We start from the raw sequence: 18425 nt of genomic DNA, 5'->3' as shown, positions 1-18425 counted from the left end.
ATATGCCTTCCTGATCAGCTAAAAAAGATAATGCAGCATTTCCCCCTAAATATTGCTCCTTTTGATCTTCGGATTGGCTTGCCTAACCCTGGCAAGTCGAGGGCAAAACTCTGTACCCTGCCTCAGGGGTGACTTGGCAACACCATGACACACAGAATAATTAAAATAGAAACTTCAATGGGATTACTCCAACTTTCCATTAAAGATGGATCCACTCTTGCTTCCAACATTAGTTAAGAATGACGCAGAAATTTAAGTTGTGTGTTTGCTAGATTTTCATAAATAAATTATGATTCACGACTTCACGGAGGCATATCGAACAACCAATGCATCCGAGAACCAAGACACTGATGTTGATAGTGTCAGGTGTCAGCAGCGCATCTAAAGCGCGTATCCGGCAGCGAACCCTGTATAAGATCGATGCAGTGCCAATTTCTTTTTCCTTACTTTTTTTTATCTGTGCAGTGCCGATCTCACATTCTCAGCCTTGGGTATGTTTTGTTCGTGTCCAGAACGAATTCTACCAATTTAATGTTGGTCATGGCCAAAGTGGTCCTTGTTTGGATGATTGCCAAAGCTTTGGCATGTCCATGGCACCTTACCAATCTAGTTTAAAAAATTATCAGCATTTGTCAAATCACGGGCAAGGAAAACCATGACATTTCGCTATGCAAGTGTTTGGTAGGGTAGGGCTCAAACCAAACACAGCTAACCATAAAACGCTTGTTGATCTACCAAAGCGTACTAGAGTGTTGAGCTACATAAGGACAGGTTAACCAAGTGATGTTTAGAAAATCATTTTCCCATGGAATGAAGGGCTCACGATACTACCATCCAATGGGACTGATCCAATACAAAATCTAGCTTCGAATATGAAGTGGTTTCAAGCATGCCCACCTCACGATTCACTAAATCGGCTAGTTACAAGTGTAATTTCTGAAAACAGCATCTAACACGAAGGGGCCTGTAGGGTTGGAGGAGGATCTTAGGTACCTCGGGACGCGGTGATGAGGGCGAGGTAGACCTGCTCGAGCTCGGGCATGAGACGCGCGTCCTTGCGCTCCACGCAGAGGCGGATGCGGCGGTAGCACTCGAAGAGTTTGCGCAGCTCCTCCCGGTTGCTGCGCTTGCGGTGGAGCTCCTCCGGTGTCGGCGGCGGCGACTGAGGGGGAGGTGGTGGGGCGGAGGGCGCCGCCGCTGCTAGGGTTTCGGGGGGCGGCGGGGTAGGGGGGAGGCCTGGAGGCGGGGGCGGGGGCGGCCGCGGAGTGCCTGAGGGGCTCGGGGTCTGGGCCTCTACGAGCTTCCGCTTCTTCGGCGGCGGCTCCGCCGACGACGCCATGATCGAGCGATGTCGCGAAGAGGTCGGCGGTTCTCCGGCCTGGCGGCCTGTCATGCGCACTCTCCCAAACACTTCTCTGAAGCAAACCGCACACAATGGAAAGTGGGAACGGAGGCTACATAACCCCCTCACTCAACTCTCGAAAAAAAGAAGAAAAAAAACTCTTTCTCGAATATGAAAAGAAATTAATCAGAAAAAAAAGTCTACGTAAACCCCGGGGTCTCACGAACCCTAAAAAATCAAACTAACGTCACGTTCGGCAGCTCTCCGCTCCGCAGCTCCGCGCCAGAGCGGAGCGGGCCGCAAGCTATTTTCTCGGAGTGGTCGAAGGATCGCTCCGTGCGCTCCACGGAGCTGGATGACTGCAGAACAGGGCTTAAATCAAATATTTCACACGCCGAGAGACCTTGATGAATATTATTACTAACTAGTAAAACACCCGTGCGTTTTAATTGGTATCCCTCGTCTTGATGAGGTTTTTATTGTCTATCTTCACCACGGGGTGTCACAAGCATAGGTTCTGTATATGCTTATTAGTAAGCTTGTGAACCCATTTGCTAGTTGTGTGTGGGAATGATAGGCCTTGCATCGTGTGCCTCATTCTTTTAAGACTTTATTGATGCTTAATGCTTATCCGTACATTAGTCTTCTCAAATGCATTGCCTTGACTCACACACATCATTTTGGTTGAGCCCATTCTTAAACTGCATCTTTCACTTGTTGCTCAACCATATGTTTGTTGCAAGTACTAGGCTTAGTTTCCTATATGCTCACTTGCACTTGTTGTAAGTTTCTATTGATTTTGGGAGAGCTATGATCCTATTTTGTGCACTTTGTATCCTAATATAAAAATTCTTGATGTGCACAAATCATGGGGAGCTTCTCTAGTTTCTTTAGAACACTCTCTGATCATATCATAATATCTTTATTCATGTGGCACGTAGATTCTTTGGTCTAGTTGGTTCATTTGGCTTCTTTTGATAGCTTGCTTCAATTGGTATCTTTTGATTGCTCGATTACTTGTTTCTCTCTTTGTTATGTCTTTATGGCATATCATTCTTTTGCAATCTTGGTGCCTCAATATATTTGGTCTTCCTCCAAGTATATTACCTTTGGATATGTGTATGATATTCCACTCTCTTGTTGAGAAATACACAACTTTTGAAGGAACACCTTTTATATTGGTCTTCTTAGCTTTTCGCCCATTTTGGCAATCGATGTCAATGGGGGAGAAATTTCAGAGAGTTTTGTGGAGAAGTCTTCAGAGTATTCTCCTTACTTTGGTTTTGTTCCTAACCATTTGCATCTCATACGCATGCATTATTGGTTGTTGCATTGCATGGTGATGCATAATTCCTTATATAAACTCTCTTGAAAGTGATTGTCATCAATTACCAAAATGGGGGAGATTGAAAGAATATGCGGTGCCCCATATTTGGTTTTGGTTATTGATGACAATCTCTATGGACTAATAGTTGCCTTGAGTTATATTTGAAGGTTTGTCCATAGGCTTTTCTTGAAGTACATGTGTTGGTTTCAAGGAGAGTTGGTGTCGACCAAGGTGTTATTCACTGAATTATCCAAAGATTGGTCATGTAAGTGTTGAGCTTGTTGCAAGCATGTCTTGAAGAAGAAGATTGTGTGATCATTCATGTCTACCTTTAAAACATCATCCAAATGAAGAGAATTGGAAAATTTCAAGGTTGATCAAGATTAAGTCAAGAATGAATCGAGTTGATCAACACACAAAGCATACAAGATGTACTGAGGGATAAGTGATCCCATGATATGGTAAGCCTTGTCCATTACGCTTTGTTTGCTAACCCATGGTTTTCGTGAGAGTTCTTTGTGGGGTTAGGTTGCGATGTCCAAGTTCAAGTGGAGCATCACGAAGAGATCAAATGCTTGAAGCTTGCCGTCCATTATGGTAACAATGGATTTATGAAGATGTGTCGAAGAGTGGCTCACCCATAGTGGAGTATGGGGGAGTAATCAACTAGTCTTCATCGAGTCAACACAATCAAGAAAGGTGGTCCAACTTGAGGAAGTCAAGATCGTCATCATCTAGCTCAAGTGGACTATGTGCAAGACAAAGGTTTGCCCTTGATAGGTTTTCTATTTTACCGATCTCATAGTGGTGGTTGGGAGATCGGGTTATAGGATCGATTGTCGTATTATCAAGGGGGGCTCTCGGTGAGTAGCTTGATCGTATCGTTCGTTGATAGCTCAAACCATTGCATCCTTGCATCATCTTTCTTGGTTCTTGTTTGGTTCTCTTTGTGAGTCTTAGAGCTTATGGTCATCCTGATGACAAGCTTGAGTTCATCGAAAACGGAGTTCACATACTTCTTCTATGGCCATCTTCACCAACATCTCCATCACCTTCCCCCCTCTATCTACAGCGGTCCACTCTCCCGCAACCCGCTGTACCCTCTACTTGAACATGGTGCTTTATGCTTCATATTATTATCCAATGATGTGTTGCCATCCTATGATGTCCGAGTAGATTTTCGTTGTCCTATCGGTGGTTGATGAATTGCTATGATTGATTTAATTTGTTTGTGGTTATGTTGCTGTCTTTTGGTGCCCATCATATGATTGCGCGCGTGGATCACACCCTAGGGTTAGTTGTATGTTGATAAGACTATGTATTAGAGGGCAAGAGTGACAGAAGCTTCAACCTAGCATAGAAATTGATGCATACGGGATTGAAGGGGGACCAATATATCTTAATGCTATGGTTGGGTTTTACCTTAATGAACATTAGTAGTTGCGGATGCTTGCTAATAGTTCCAATCATAAGTGCATAGAATTCCAAGTCAGGGATGACATGCTAGCAGTGGCCTCTCCCACATAATACTTGCTATCGGTCTAGTAAAGTAGTCAATTGCTTAGGGACAATTTCACAACTCCTACCACCACTTTTACACACTTGCTATATTTACTTTATTGCTTCTTTACTTACAAACAGCCCCTACCTTTTATTTACTTGCTCTTTATTATCTTGCAAACCTATCCAACAACACCTACAAAGTACTTCTAGTTTCATACTTGTTCTAGGTAAAGCAAACATCAAGCATGCGTAGAGTTGTATCGGTGGTCGATAGAACTTGAGGGAATATTTGTTCTACCTTTAGCTCCTCGTTGGGTTCGACACTCTTACTTATCGAAAACTGTTGTGATCCCCTGTACTTGTGGGTTATCAAGACCTTTTTCTGGCGCCGTTGCCGGGGAGCAATAGTGTGGGGTGAATATTCTCGTGTGTGCTTGTTTGCTTTATCACTAAGTAATTTTTATTTGTTGTTCTTAGTTGTTTCCTATCTTTAGTTATGAGTAGGAAATGCAAAATACCCAAAAAATTAGTTGTACCTACTGAACCAATGGTTGAAGAACCAATCAAAATCTATCACACTGCTGAAGCTTATTACTTGGATCATCTTCGATCCCTATGTGCTCGTGCCGAAACCCCAACTAGCTTAGTTGAGAGCAAATCTTTAGATGAGCATGCTTGTTATGTGCGACACCGTATATCTGAAAAAGGGAAACTATTATGGGGTCAAATTCAACGTTTGCAATGCTATGCTTGGAATCTATGTGAATTATATGATTTTACTTGTTGTTCTGAAAACCCTAAGAAACACCTTCCCTACCAATGTGAGTTTGTTGATAATGAAATCTTATCTTCTTATGCTAAAGGTGTTTATAGTTACTATGATGTTCAACAAATTGAAGAATTTGTTGCTTTTGAGGGTACTTATGAAATTGCTTCTTTGATTGAAAAGTATGATGCTACTCGTCGTCTTGTATCCAACAAGTTTGAGTTTGCTCTATTCGGAGCTCTTATGAAGAAGTTATGGCAGCTCTGGTTTTCTCCCTGCGGTAGTACCGCGGTGGGCAGCGGTAGTACCGCTTGTAGCGTCAAGCGATAGTACCGCTCCAGTACCGCTCTACTACCGCCTTGTTTTTGGGTCATGCTCTTTTTGTGTCGGGTTTAGCAGTAGTTGTACGGCAGTAAGGCACGGTAGTTCCGCCTACCGCCTATAAGCGGTAGTACCGCTTCGGTCGAGCGGTAGTATCGCTACTGCATTACTGCCGCCGTATTCTGCTTTGCCCTGCCTCTTTTGGTCCCGTGTTCTGCCCAAGCTTCATATTTTGTTGCTCCTTTTCCCTGCTTCTTCCGCCCGAGCGGTAGTATCGCTCGTGTGCGGGCTGAGCACATAACGGTTGGATTTTTTCCCTCCTTTAAAAGGGGGTCTTCTTCTTCCCCAATGATCCTTATCCTTTGAGCTCGTGTTCTTCCCCCATTGTTGACCTTCTTCGAGCTTGCTTACTCTCAATCCCTCCATGGATTCTTGCTAGTTTTTTAGGGAAAAGAGAGAGGAGATCTAGATCCACATTTCCACCAATCACTTTCTCCTCTATGTGAGGGGAACCCCTTGGATCTAGATCTTGGAGTTCTTGGTGTTCTCTTTCCTGTTCTTCCTCTCATTTTCCTCCCTAGCATTAGCTGCTTCGGTGGGATTTGAGAGAGAAGGACTTGGGCACTCCGTGTGCCCTTGCCATTGCATTTGGTGCATTGGTTTGAGTTCTCCATGGTGATACGTGGAAGTTACAAGTTGAGAAGCTTATTACTCTTAGGTGCTTGGTACCCTTGAGCTTGTTCCTCTTGGGTGCTTGGGCGCCCTAGACGGTTGGTGGTGTTCGGAGCTCAATCATTGTAGTGTAAAGCTCCGAGCAAGCGTCGGGGTCTCCAATTAGGTTGTGGAGATCACCCCGAGCAATTTGACGGGTTCCAGTGACCGCCCCCAAGGGTTGCCAAAGTGTACAGGTTCGGTGACCGCCCCCAAGGGTTGCCATTTGTACGGGTTCGGTGACCGCCCCCAAGGGTCCCTTAGTGGAATCACGGCATCTTGCATTGTGCGAGGGCGTGAGGAGATTACGGTGGCCCTAGTGGCTTCTTGGAAAGCATTGTGCGAGGGCGTGAGGAGATTACGGTGGCCCTAGTGGCTTCTTGGGAAGCATTGTGCCTCCACACCGCTCCAAACGGAGATTAGCATCCGCAAGGGTGTGAACTTCGGGATACATCGTCGTCTCCACGTGCATTGGTTATCTCTTACCCGAGCTCTTTACTTATACACTTTACTTTGTGATAGCCATATTGTTTCTTGTCATATATCTTGCTATCACCTAGTAGTTTATCTTGCTTAGCATAAGTTGTTGGTGCACATAGGTGAGCCTAGTTGTTGCAGGTTTTGTGCTTGACAAATTAACCGCTAGGTTTATTCCGCATTTGTTCTAGCCTAAACCATAATTATTTTAAAATGCCTATTCACCCCCCCCCCTCTAGGTGACATCCACGATCTTTCAATATATTCCAACTCCGAGAGGCTTGCACCAGTCCATAAATGGATCGTTGGAGCTTGCACACTTTGTTAGCACCTTTTGGATCGACAAAACCTTCTGGTTGCATCATATACAACTATTCTTTAAGATATCCATTAAGGAATGCAGTTTTGACATCCATTTGCCAAATTTCATAATCATAAAATTCGGCAATTGCTAACATGATTCGGACGGACTTAAGCATCGCTACGGGTGAGAATGTCTCATCATAGTCAACTCCTTGAACTTGTCGAAAACCTTTTGCAACAAGTCAAGCTTTGTAGACAGTAACATTACTGTCAGCGTCAGTCTTCTTCTTGAAGATCCATTTATTCTCTATGGCATGCCGATCATCGGGCGAGTCAACCAAAGTCCATACTTTGTTCTTATACATGGATCCCATCTCAGATTTCATGGCCTTAAGCCATTTTGTGGAATCTGGGCTCATCATCACTTCCTCATAGTTCGTAGGTTCGTCATGGTCAAGTAACATGACCTCCAGAACAGGATTATCGTACCACTCTGGTGCGGATTTTACTTTGGTTGACCTACGAGGTTCGGTAGTAACTTGATCAGAAGTTTCATGAACATCATCATTAGCTTCCTCACTTACTGGTGTAGGAATCACTGGAACTGATTTATGTGATGAACTACTTTCGAATAAGGGAGTAGGTACAATTACCTCGTCAAGTTCTACTTTCCTCCCACTCACTTCTTTCGAGAGAAACTCCTTCCCTAGAAAGGATCAATTCTTAGCAACGAATATCTTGCCTTTGGATCTGTGATAGAAGGTGTACCCAACAGTCTCCTTTGGGTATCCTATGAAGACACATTTCTCCGATTTGGGTTCGAGCCTATCAGGTTGAAGCTTTTTCACATAAGCACCGCAATCCCAAACTTTAAGAAACAACAACTTGGGTTTCTTGCCAAACCAAAGTTCATAAGGCGTCATCTCAATGGATTTCGATGGTGCCCTATTTAACGTGAATGCAGTTGTCTCCAAAGCATAATCCCAAAATGATAGCGGTAAATTAGTGAGAGACATCATAGATTGCACCATATCTAATAAAGTGCGGTTACGACGTTCGGACACACCATTACGCTGTGGTGTTCCAGGTGACGTGAGTTGCGAAACTATTCCGCATTGTTTCAAATGAAGACCAAACTCATAACTCAAATATTCACCTCCACGATCAGATCATAGAAACTTAATTTTCTTGTTACGATTATTTTTCACTTCACTCTGAAATTCTTTGAACTTTTCAAATGTTTCAGACTTATGTTTCATCGAGTAGATATACCCATATCTGCTCAAATCATTTGTGAATGTAAGAAAATAACGATACCCGCCGCGAGCATCAACACTCATCAGATCGCATACATAAGTATGTATTATTTCCAACAAGTCTGTTGCTCGCTCCATTGTTTCGGAGAACGGAGTTTTAGTCATGTGGCCCATGAGGCATGGTTCGCAAGCATCAAGTGATTCGAAAAGCCCATCAGCATGGAGTTTCTTCATGCGCTTTACACCAATATGACCTAAATGGCAGTGCCACAAATAAGTTGCACTATCATTATTAAACTTATATCTTTTGGCTTCAATACTATGAACATGTATCACTACTATCAAGATTTAGTAAAAACAGACCACTCATCAAGGGTGCATGACCATAAAAGATATTATTCATATAAATAGAACAACCATTATTCTCTGATTTGAATGAATATCCGTCTCGCATTAAACAAGATCCAGATATAATTTTCATGCTCAAGCTGGCACCAAATAACAATTATTTAGGTCTAAAACTAATCCCGAAGGTAGATGTAGAGTTAGCGTGCCGACGGCGATCACATCGACATTGGAACCATTTCCCACGTGCATCGTCACCTCGTCCTTAGCCAATCTTAGCTTAATCTGTAACCCCTGTTTCGAGTTATAAATATTAGCAACAGAACCAGTATCAAATACCCAGGCGCTACTGCGAGCATTAGTAAGGTACACATCAATAACATGTATATCAAATATACCTTTCACTTTGCCATCCTCCTTCTCCGCCAAATACTTGGGACAGTTCCGCTTCCAGTGACCAGTCCCTTTGCAGTAGAAGCACTCAGTCTCAGGCTTAGGTCCAGACTTGGGCTTCTTCACTTGAGCATCAACTTGCCTGTCGTTCTTCTTGAAGTTCCCCTTCTTCCCCTTACCCTTTTCTTGAAATTGGTGGTATTGTTGACCATCAACACTTGATGCTCCTTCTTGATTTCTACCTCCGCAGCCTTTAGCATTGCGAAGAGCTCGGGAATCGTCTTATCCATCCCTTGCATATTATAGTTCATCACGAAGATCTTGTAGCTTGGTGGCAGTGATTGAAGAACTCTGTCAATGACACTATCATCAGGAAGATTAACTCCCAGCTGAGTCAAGTGGTTGTGGTACCCAGACATTCTGAGTATATGTTCACTGACAGAACTATTCTCCTCCATTTTGCAGCTGTAGAACTTATTGGAGACTTCATATCTCTCAATTCGGGCACTTGATTGAAATATTAACTTCAACTCCTGGAACATCTCATATGCTCCATGACATTCAAAACGTCGTTGAAGTCCCGGTTCTAAGCCGTAAAGCATGGCACACTGAACTATCGAGTAGTCATCAGCTTTGCTTTGCTAGACGTTCATAACATCTGGTGTTGCTCCTGCATCGGGTTTGTCACCTAGCGGTGCTTCTAGGACGTAATTCTTCTGTGTAGCAATGAGGATAATCCTCAAGTTACGGACCCAGTCTGTGTAATTGCTACCATCATATCTCAACTTAGCTTTCTCTAGGAACGCATTAAAATTCAACGGAACAACAACTCGGGCCATCTATCTACAACAACATAGAAATGCAAAATACTATCAGGTACTAAGTTCATGATAAATTAAAGTTCAATTAATCAAATTACTTAAGAACTCCCACTTAGATAGACATCCCTCTAATCATCTAAGTGATCACGTGATCCATATCAACTAAACCATGTCCGATCATCACGTGAGATGGAGTAGTTTTCAATGGTGAGCATCATCATGTTGATCATATCTACTATATGATTCACGCTCAACCTTTCGGTCTCAGTGTTCCGAGGCCATATCTGCATATGCTAGGCTCGTCAAGTTTAACCCGAGTATTCCGCGTGTGCAAAACTGGCTTGCACCCGTTGTATGTGAACATAGAGCTTATCACACCCGATCATCACGTGGTGTCTCGGTACGATGAACTGTAGCAACGGTGCATACTCGGGGAGAAAACTTATACCTTGAAATTTAGTGAGAGGTCATCTTATAATGCTACCGTCGAACTAAGCAAAATAAGATGCATAAAGAATAAACATCATATGCAATCAATATAAGTGATATGATATGGCCATCATCATCTTGTGCCTTTGATCTCCATCTCCAAAGCACCGTCATGATCGCCATCGTCACCAGCTTGACACCCTGATCTTCATCGAAGCATCGTTGTCGTCTCGCCAACTATTGCTTCTACGACTATCGCTACCGCTTAGTGATAAAGTAAAGCAATTACATGGCGATTGCATTTTTTACAATAAAGCGACAACCATATGGCTCCTGCCAGTTGCCGATAACTCTGTTACAAAACATGATCATCTCATACAATAAAATTTAGCATCATGTCTTGACCATATCACATCACAACAAGCCCTGCAAAAAAAAGTTAGACGTCCTCTACTTTGTTGTTGCAAGTTTTACGTGGCTGCTACGGGCTGAGCAAGAACCGTTCTTACCTATGCATCAAAAACCACAACACGGTATGGTGATTGCTTTTTGATCTTCAGAAAGAACCATGTTCATTGAATCCGATTCAACTAAATTTGGAGAAACTGACACCCACCAGCCACCTGTGTGCGAAGCACGTCAGTAGAACTAGTCTCGCGTAAGCGTACGCGTAATGTAGGTCTAAGCCGCTTCATCCAACAATACCACTGAATCAAGAATCAACTAGTGACGGCAAGCAATATGTATATACCCCACGCCCACAACTCCTTTGTGTTCTACTCGTGCATATAACATCTACGCATAGACCTGGCTCGGATGCCACTATTGGGGAACGCAGTAATTTCAAAAAAAATCCTACGCACACGCAAAATCCATCTAGGTGATGCATAACAACGAGAGGGGAGAGTGTTGTCTACGTACCCTCATAGACCATAAGTGGAAGCATTATGACAACTGAAAGGATCGAGATGGACCTAGAGGGGGGTGAATAGGTACAATTACAAATTTTAATTATTACTTAGCAATTTTCGGCAATAATGCGGAATATGAAGGTGAGCCTAACAATTGCAAGTGTAGTATTAAGTGCTAAGCAGGTAACACAAGTATGTAAGTAAGAACGCACAATATGATATAAGTAAGTACTAAGAGACAAGTAACCACAAGAGAGAGTTAGGGTTAGGAATAACCGCAACTCCGGGAGACGAGGATGTATGCCGGTGTTCACTTCCTTGGAGGGAAGCTACGTCATCGTTAGAGAGGTGGATGTTATCACGAAGGCACACCAACACCACGAAGGCTCACCCTATTCTCCCTTTGAGACAACACCACGAAGGCGTTTCTCAACCACTAGTGGTAGACCTTGGGGTGGTCTCCAAACCCTCACAAACTTTTCCAGGGGTAATCACAAAGGTCGATTCCTCTCCGAAGGACTCCTACCACCTAGGAGTCTCCAACCTCCAAGAGTAACAAGAACGATGGGGAAAAGCTCAAGACCTTCTCAAATCACAAATTCCTCTGGTGCAAATAAGGAGAAGGAGTGGATCTATCACTTGATCGGACAACTTCTCTCAAAAGCTCTCAAATCCCTTGGGGGTCTAAGATTTGGTGTGGAAGAGTGAGAGAGAGTGAAATGTGTTCTAGGGTTTGTTCAAAGTGAATGGTCAACCATCTCCCGTGGAGAAGAAGGGCTATATATAGTGTGAGCTTGAATATGGCCGTTGTAGTGTAAGTGAGTGAGCAGGCCGGACATCCAGGCTAGGGGCCGGACATCTGACATGGTAAGCTGCGAGAACAGAACAAAAAACAGAACAAGAGAACAGAGGGGCCGGACATCTGGGGCCCAAGCCCGGACATCCGGCATAACAGGAAGGTCCGGACATCCGGCAGGTGGCCAGACATCCGGCGCGCAGCTCAGCATAAAAACGTCCCCTGGACAGCTATGCCTGGATATCTGGCAAGGAGGCCGGACATCCGGCGTGTTTTACCGAAACACAGCAGCTCCTGGATAGCACAGCCCGGACATCCAGGGAGCACTGGGAGCCCGGACATCCGGTGTAGAGGGTCGGACATCCGGCAGCAGCACTGCACAAAAGTGCACTCTAGAATGGCTAGGCCCGGATATCTGGTGAGAGGTCCGGACATCCGGCGTGATGCCCGGACATCCAGCCTTAAGCCCGGACATCCGGCAGCCCAGAAATAGAACCATGAAGATTTTATCATGAGTAAATATGGCAAGGATATTTTGTGGCAAGAGCAAGCTTTTAACTAACCCAATCGATCCCCTCTTAATAGTGCGGGATCCTATACTCAAGAAAACAAAATATGTAATCAACTTTCATGCTTCATCCTTGAGTAAAATCACTCTGTATGCTCTTGATCCACACACTTCGATGAACCGGGGGCTAACACCTGAGATTTACTTGACAACCATTGTTAGACCCCCTACATGTACATTGTCATCAACATCAAAACATAATATAAGGGCATGATTGCTCTTTCAATCTCCCCCTTTTTGTTTGTTGATGACAATCACACATGTAGTATCATAGATGCAATAAATAATCTTAGCATTTGACAAACATGAGAGCAAAGGGTACAAAACATGTAGATGTTTCTATTTGCTTTTAGCTCCCCCTCATTGTGAGCATGATATGAATATGTTAGGGTACTCAATATAATACTTCGTATGATAGCATACGTAGCTCCAAGAGATATACATGTGAGAGATATGCACATATGAAACCATAATAACTCATAGACTAAAAACATTTCATAACCATAAGATAATTCATAGCCACAAGATAATAACATAGTTTCACATGATCAAGATCAAGTACCAGAGGTAGCACATTAACACAAATAGCCACATAACATAGTTTCACATGATCAAGGTAGCACATTAACACAAATAGCATGACCATACTAAGATACTACTTCTCCCCCTTTGACATCAACAAGGAAAAAAAGGGGTGAAGAACCAAACGGGCTGGGTCACTCCTGGCGGATGTCATCATCATCAGCAAAGAACTCGGGGTAGTCAGGGTGAGACGGGAATCCGAAGGTGGAAGTGGATGGAGCCACGGGAATAGGATCATCCTCACTCACGGGGCTCCCACAGTCACGGAGACGCTGCTTGAGCTGATTCTTGGAGATGATGAGGCGCTTCTGAACATCATGATTCTGCTGACAGCTGAAGGTGATTGCCCTCATGATAGCAGACTGAGCCTTACCCAAGAATGATGCAAGACAACCACGAGGAGCAGTCAAGGAAGATGGAGTAGAGGAACCGGTTGGCGGATTTCCACTAGCATACCTCCTAGGCTGAGTAGGAACACCAGGCTGGGCACCAGCCACCTTACGCATGTGAGGAGGAGGCGTCCAAATAGAGTGCACAACAGTTTTAACCACCTCAAAGGGAGCAGTGTGATCAATCAGTGCCTGAATAAATGGAGCATGAGGAAACTGGCGTGACTGAATGAAGCTGCACAACCGAATCTCATGCCAAATGAAATGGGCTGTGTCCAACGGCAGAGAGGGTTCGTCAAGCATGCGAACCATCAAGTCAATACAGTAGTTGCGAGCCCTTGATCGATCTCCCTTCTTAGGATAGAGGGTGCGAAGAACACACTGATAAAGGATGAAGTAAGGAGCACGGAAGATGGATACCTCATTGGGAGGATATCCACGTTCCTCTTCAGTGAGCTGAGAGGAAGGCTTCACCAGAGGCAAGCAAGCATCAATCCCTTTGGGCTTAAACTCTGGATCCATACCGTGAATACGATGTCCATCTCCAGAGAGGCCCAAAATCTGAACAAACCGATCATAGGTGATACTCAGTGTAGTGTCATCGGTCATCCATGTGAGAGTGCTGTCCGAACCAAAGAAACAGGTGGCATAGAACTGAAGGATGGCAGCTTCATTCCAATCACACATGAAGGTCATTGCAGGACCTAGGGTCATAGCATCAATGAGTTGGACCGGATTGTGAGGAAACATGGTTGGATGGTCACGTAGGAATTTGAGATCCACATATTTGTGAGGAGCAAGACCTCGACCATGAACAAAGCTGGAGTAGAGATCCTGCTGCATACGAGTCCGGAACCGAGGGTCCTCGGCATCAGCCACCATCTCATATTGATTGACATCCCGATGGAACTGAAGATATTGCCCCGCCCCCATAGTTGTGAAGTCGTGAGTGGGGCGACCTCTACTGTCAGGAAGCTCCATGGAGATGCGACGACCATGGACAATGGGCATTGCAGAACCACGAACTTGAGGGACCGGTGCCCTCCTAGTACTGGGCTTGGACTGTCCAACAGACTGTCTTGGTGCACTGTCATCCTCTTCCTCACCAACATAGTACACATCATCTGGATCCGAGGCCGACGGACTTGTGGATGGTGCCCACTTCTTCTTCTTGGTGGTGGTCTTCTTCTTCTTAGGCCGAGCATGCTCATCGGAGTCGGTTGAGCCTTGCCGGCGATCAACTGGAATGGATAGTGAATAGGTTCCAATGAGAAGAAGCCAACAAGTAGGAACACAGATAAAACAATTCAAACAATGGGATGAACATTTTTGATCATGACCATAGAACAAGTCCAGTGATAGATCAAAAATTGCGACATATCCATGATTTAAAATGATTAGCCGAGTACATAGGAAGATTTCTAGGCTTAGGCAAGAGACACCACAACACTAGCAAGACATAGATGACACGATTTGCATGAGAGAATGAAACCCTAAGATTTTTCAGTCACCATTCAAGTAGACTGGAGTAGAGACAGCATCCATACCCCGGGAAGAAGGCGTGGGGCAATTGGGACTGCAGTTCTTGGTTCGTGCCATGAGGAACTCCGATGGTGAATCCCACGATACACCGGTCCCTCCCGAGAGATTCACACAACAACCCAAGAAATGGATTGGATAGAGTCGTAGATCGGGAGGAGAAGAGTCCGTGAGCAGGAGATCAGGGCCGGAGGTCGGTGGAGATGGCCGGGGCAGCACCGGAGTGATGGCCCGCCGGCGGCGGCTATGAGGGGAGATGAGGGGAGGAACGAAAGAAGTGAGGAACTGCCCCCAAATCCCACACTCCTCCCCCGGTATATGCAACTGCGGGTGACGGGCCGGACATCCGGGGCTAGGCCCGGATATCCGGCGAGTGGAAAACAGAGAACAGAAGAAGCAGTGCCAATGGGCCGGACATCCGGGAGTAACCCCGGATATCCGATGTGAGGAAATCAGCAGCATGGGTACAGGCCCCGGATGTCCGGCGGAGGCCCGGATGTCCGGCAACTGGATAGAAGACCGGGGCAATGGAAAGATGTGAAGGAGGGGTCCAACAAGTATAATTTGATATAGACTCTGCCAAGGAGTTTACATGAGACTAATAAGAGAGAGAACCTGAGACATCTAAGGCCATACTAAGATGCATTAACAAACCACACATTATTTAAGAAAGAAAGGTCCATACAAGCATTGTACAAGCGGTGACCGAGGTCACCATGTTTGAGCATATGGAATATAGTACCGCAAAGATGTAGACTTTGAGCACATGGTCACGACTCCATCATGTTAAAGTACCCTAGTTCGAAAACTATGATAACTTTGAGAGTGTTTATTCTATTTATGCATTATGTAAGGTGAGAGTACTCATGAATTGAGTGTCTCCCCCTAAATATATGCCTACATCAAGACAAGACATTAAGTTTAAGTATGAATGGGTACTAGATTTCACATAATGTTGTCAAGCTCCAAGATACCAAGTTCACGCCTAAGTTGACAAAACCTTGCTTCATCCAATGGCTTGGTGAAAATATCTGCAAGTTGCATGTCTGTGCCAACATGAGCAATGTCAATATCACCCTTCTCCACATGATCTCTCAAGAAGTGGTACCTAATGTCAATGTGCTTGGTGCGGGTATGATCTTTGGGGTTCTCAGCAATATTAATGGCACTTTCATTATCACATAGAAGGGGCACATGTCTATAGGTGATACAGTAATCCTTCAAAGTTTGCCTCATCCATAATAACTGAGTTGCACAACTGGCGGTTGCAATATATTCAGCTTCGGTTGTGGAGAGGGAAACACAATTTTGCTTCTTCGAGGACCAACTTACGAAGGAGCGTCCAAGAAATTGACATGCACCGGATGTGGACTTACGATCCACTTTGTCTCCAGCCCAATCCGCATCCGTGTACCCAATGAGATCAAACTTAGCATCCTTGGGGTACCATAGACCCAACTTTTGGGTGTGAACAAGGTATCTAAGAATATGCTTAACTGCCTTATGATGGCTTTCCCTAGGGGAAGCTTGAAATCTAGCACACATGCATACACTAAAACATGATGTCTGGTCTAGATGCACAAAGATAAAGCAATGAACCAATCATAGAGCGGTATTTAGATGGGTCAAAGGGGATACCGTTTGAGTCTTCAGTGAGTACAATTTTGGTTGGCATGGGTGTCTTACATGGGCTGGCATCAGTCATGCCAAATTTTGCTAGGATATCCTTGAGGTATTTTGCTTGAGACAAGACAATTCCTTCTTGAAATTGTTGAATTTGAAATCCGAGGAAGAACTTCAAATACGCATTGAGTGACATTTCAAAATTCTTGGTCATTGATGCCTCAAACTTCTTGCATAAATGAATGTTAGGAGAACCAAAAATGATATCATCTACATAGATTTGGCATAAGATCAAATCACCTTTGTCCCTCTTAGTAAAAAGAGTGGGATCGATCACCCCTCTCACAAAGCCATCATCGAGTAAAAACTTCTTAAGATGATCATACCAAGCACGAGGTGCTTGTTTGAGGCCATACAAAGCCTTATGAAGTTTATACACATAGTCTTTGTGATCGGGGTCAACGAACCCAGGTGGTTGTGATACATATACTTCTTCTTGTAGAGGGCCGTTAAGGAAAGCACTCTTCACATCCATTTGATGTAATGTAAAGCCATTGAAAGCAGCATAAGCAAGTAAAATGCGAATGGATTCAAGATGGGCAACGGGGGCAAAGGTCTCACCAAAGTCCAAACCTTCAACTTGTGAGTACCCTTGTGCCACTAACCTTGCCTTGTTGCGGATGATTACACCATTCTCATCTTGCTTGTTCTTGAAAATCCACTTTGTACCAATGACGTTGTGTTCCGTAGTTGGCCTCTTGACTAATGACCACACTTGATTGCGCTCAAAACTATTCAACTCTTCTTGCATAACAATGAGCCAATCGTTGTCTATCAACGCATCTTGTACCTTGAGAGGCTCAACACTAGACACAAAAGAGAAGTGAGCACAAAAGTTTGTCAATTGTTTACGAGTGACTCTACCTTCCGATATGCCAGTGAGGATCTTATCAACATCAACACGACCGGCCACTCGAGGCATGATGGAGGTTAAGGTTTCGCGAGGTTCAACTTCATGTCCATCATCCACGTCCTCTACATATGGATCATTAATGTGTGGTGAAAAATCTTCTTCTTCTTCCAGTTGTTGAGGTTCATTGTCAATGATTGCACTTTCTTGTTCTTGCCCTTGAGGATGATCTTGTTCTTGATGATTAACATGAAAAGGAACTTGATCATCATATTGTACTTGGACTATGGGTAATGGTTGAGTAATAGGGACTTGTGGTGGTATGGGTGTTGAAGTTGTTTGATGATGTGTGAGGCTTTCATCTTCTTCTTCATCACGAGGTTCTTGTTCCATTGGAAGAAGTGCACCAACACCCATGGTCAAAATATGTTGAGACAAATCTTCTTCACCTACATCACTTAGATCAACTTGCCCCCCATGGGAGCCATTAAACTCATCAAACACCACGTCACAAGTTTCTACAACACATCCATTGGATTTGTTGTAGACTCTATAGGCGTGAGAGTTTGATCCATAGCCAACAAATATACCCTCGGTTGTTTTGGATTGAAATTTTCCTAACCATTCCTTTTTGTTGAGGATGAAACATTTGCACCCAAATACACGAAAGTACTTGACATTTGGCTTGTTCCCGGTTAGAAGCTCATATGGAGTCTTTTCCAATATTTTGCGGAGGAAGAGTCGATTTGATGCATGACATGCGGTGTTGACAGCCTCGGCCCAAAAACTGTGTGGAGACTTGTATTCATCCAACATGGACCTTGCCATCTCCACAAGTGTACGATTCTTCCTTTCTGCAACACCATTTTGTTGAGGGGTATATGGTGCGGAATATTGATGTTCAATCCCTTCATCACTAAGAAATCCTTCCAAGGTGTAATTCTTGAACTCGGAACCATTATCACTTCTTATTGCCATGATTTCTTTGTCAAACTTGCGTTGTGCTTGCTTGGCAAAATCAATGAAGGTGATCTTTGTCTCGTCTTTGGACTTGAGGAAAAACACCCATGTGTATCTTGAGTAATCATCCATAATGACAAGTCCATACTTTTT

General features: G+C 44.2%; 1 protein-coding gene across 4 annotated transcripts in view; it reads right to left on the bottom strand.

Annotated features, from left to right (window-relative positions):
- Positions 1–1423, bottom strand: part of LOC119269109 — a 14025-nt gene extending 12602 nt beyond the window's left edge. For all 4 annotated transcript variants that reach the window (XR_005133463.1, XM_037550865.1, XM_037550866.1 and 1 more), the window contains exon 1: positions 994–1423. Coding sequence is in view for 3 of the 4 variants with exons in the window: in XM_037550865.1 (XP_037406762.1) it covers positions 994–1393 (400 nt within the window). In the remaining variant the exon portion in view is untranslated. The remainder of the gene's footprint in view (positions 1–993) is intronic.
- Between the last annotated feature and the right edge of the window lie 17002 nt (positions 1424–18425).

Source organism: Triticum dicoccoides, chromosome 3A, assembly GCF_002162155.2.
Source record: "Triticum dicoccoides isolate Atlit2015 ecotype Zavitan chromosome 3A, WEW_v2.0, whole genome shotgun sequence".
NCBI classification, from domain to species: Eukaryota; Viridiplantae; Streptophyta; class Magnoliopsida; order Poales; family Poaceae; genus Triticum; species Triticum dicoccoides.
This window is presented reverse-complemented; position numbering and strand designations above follow the sequence as displayed.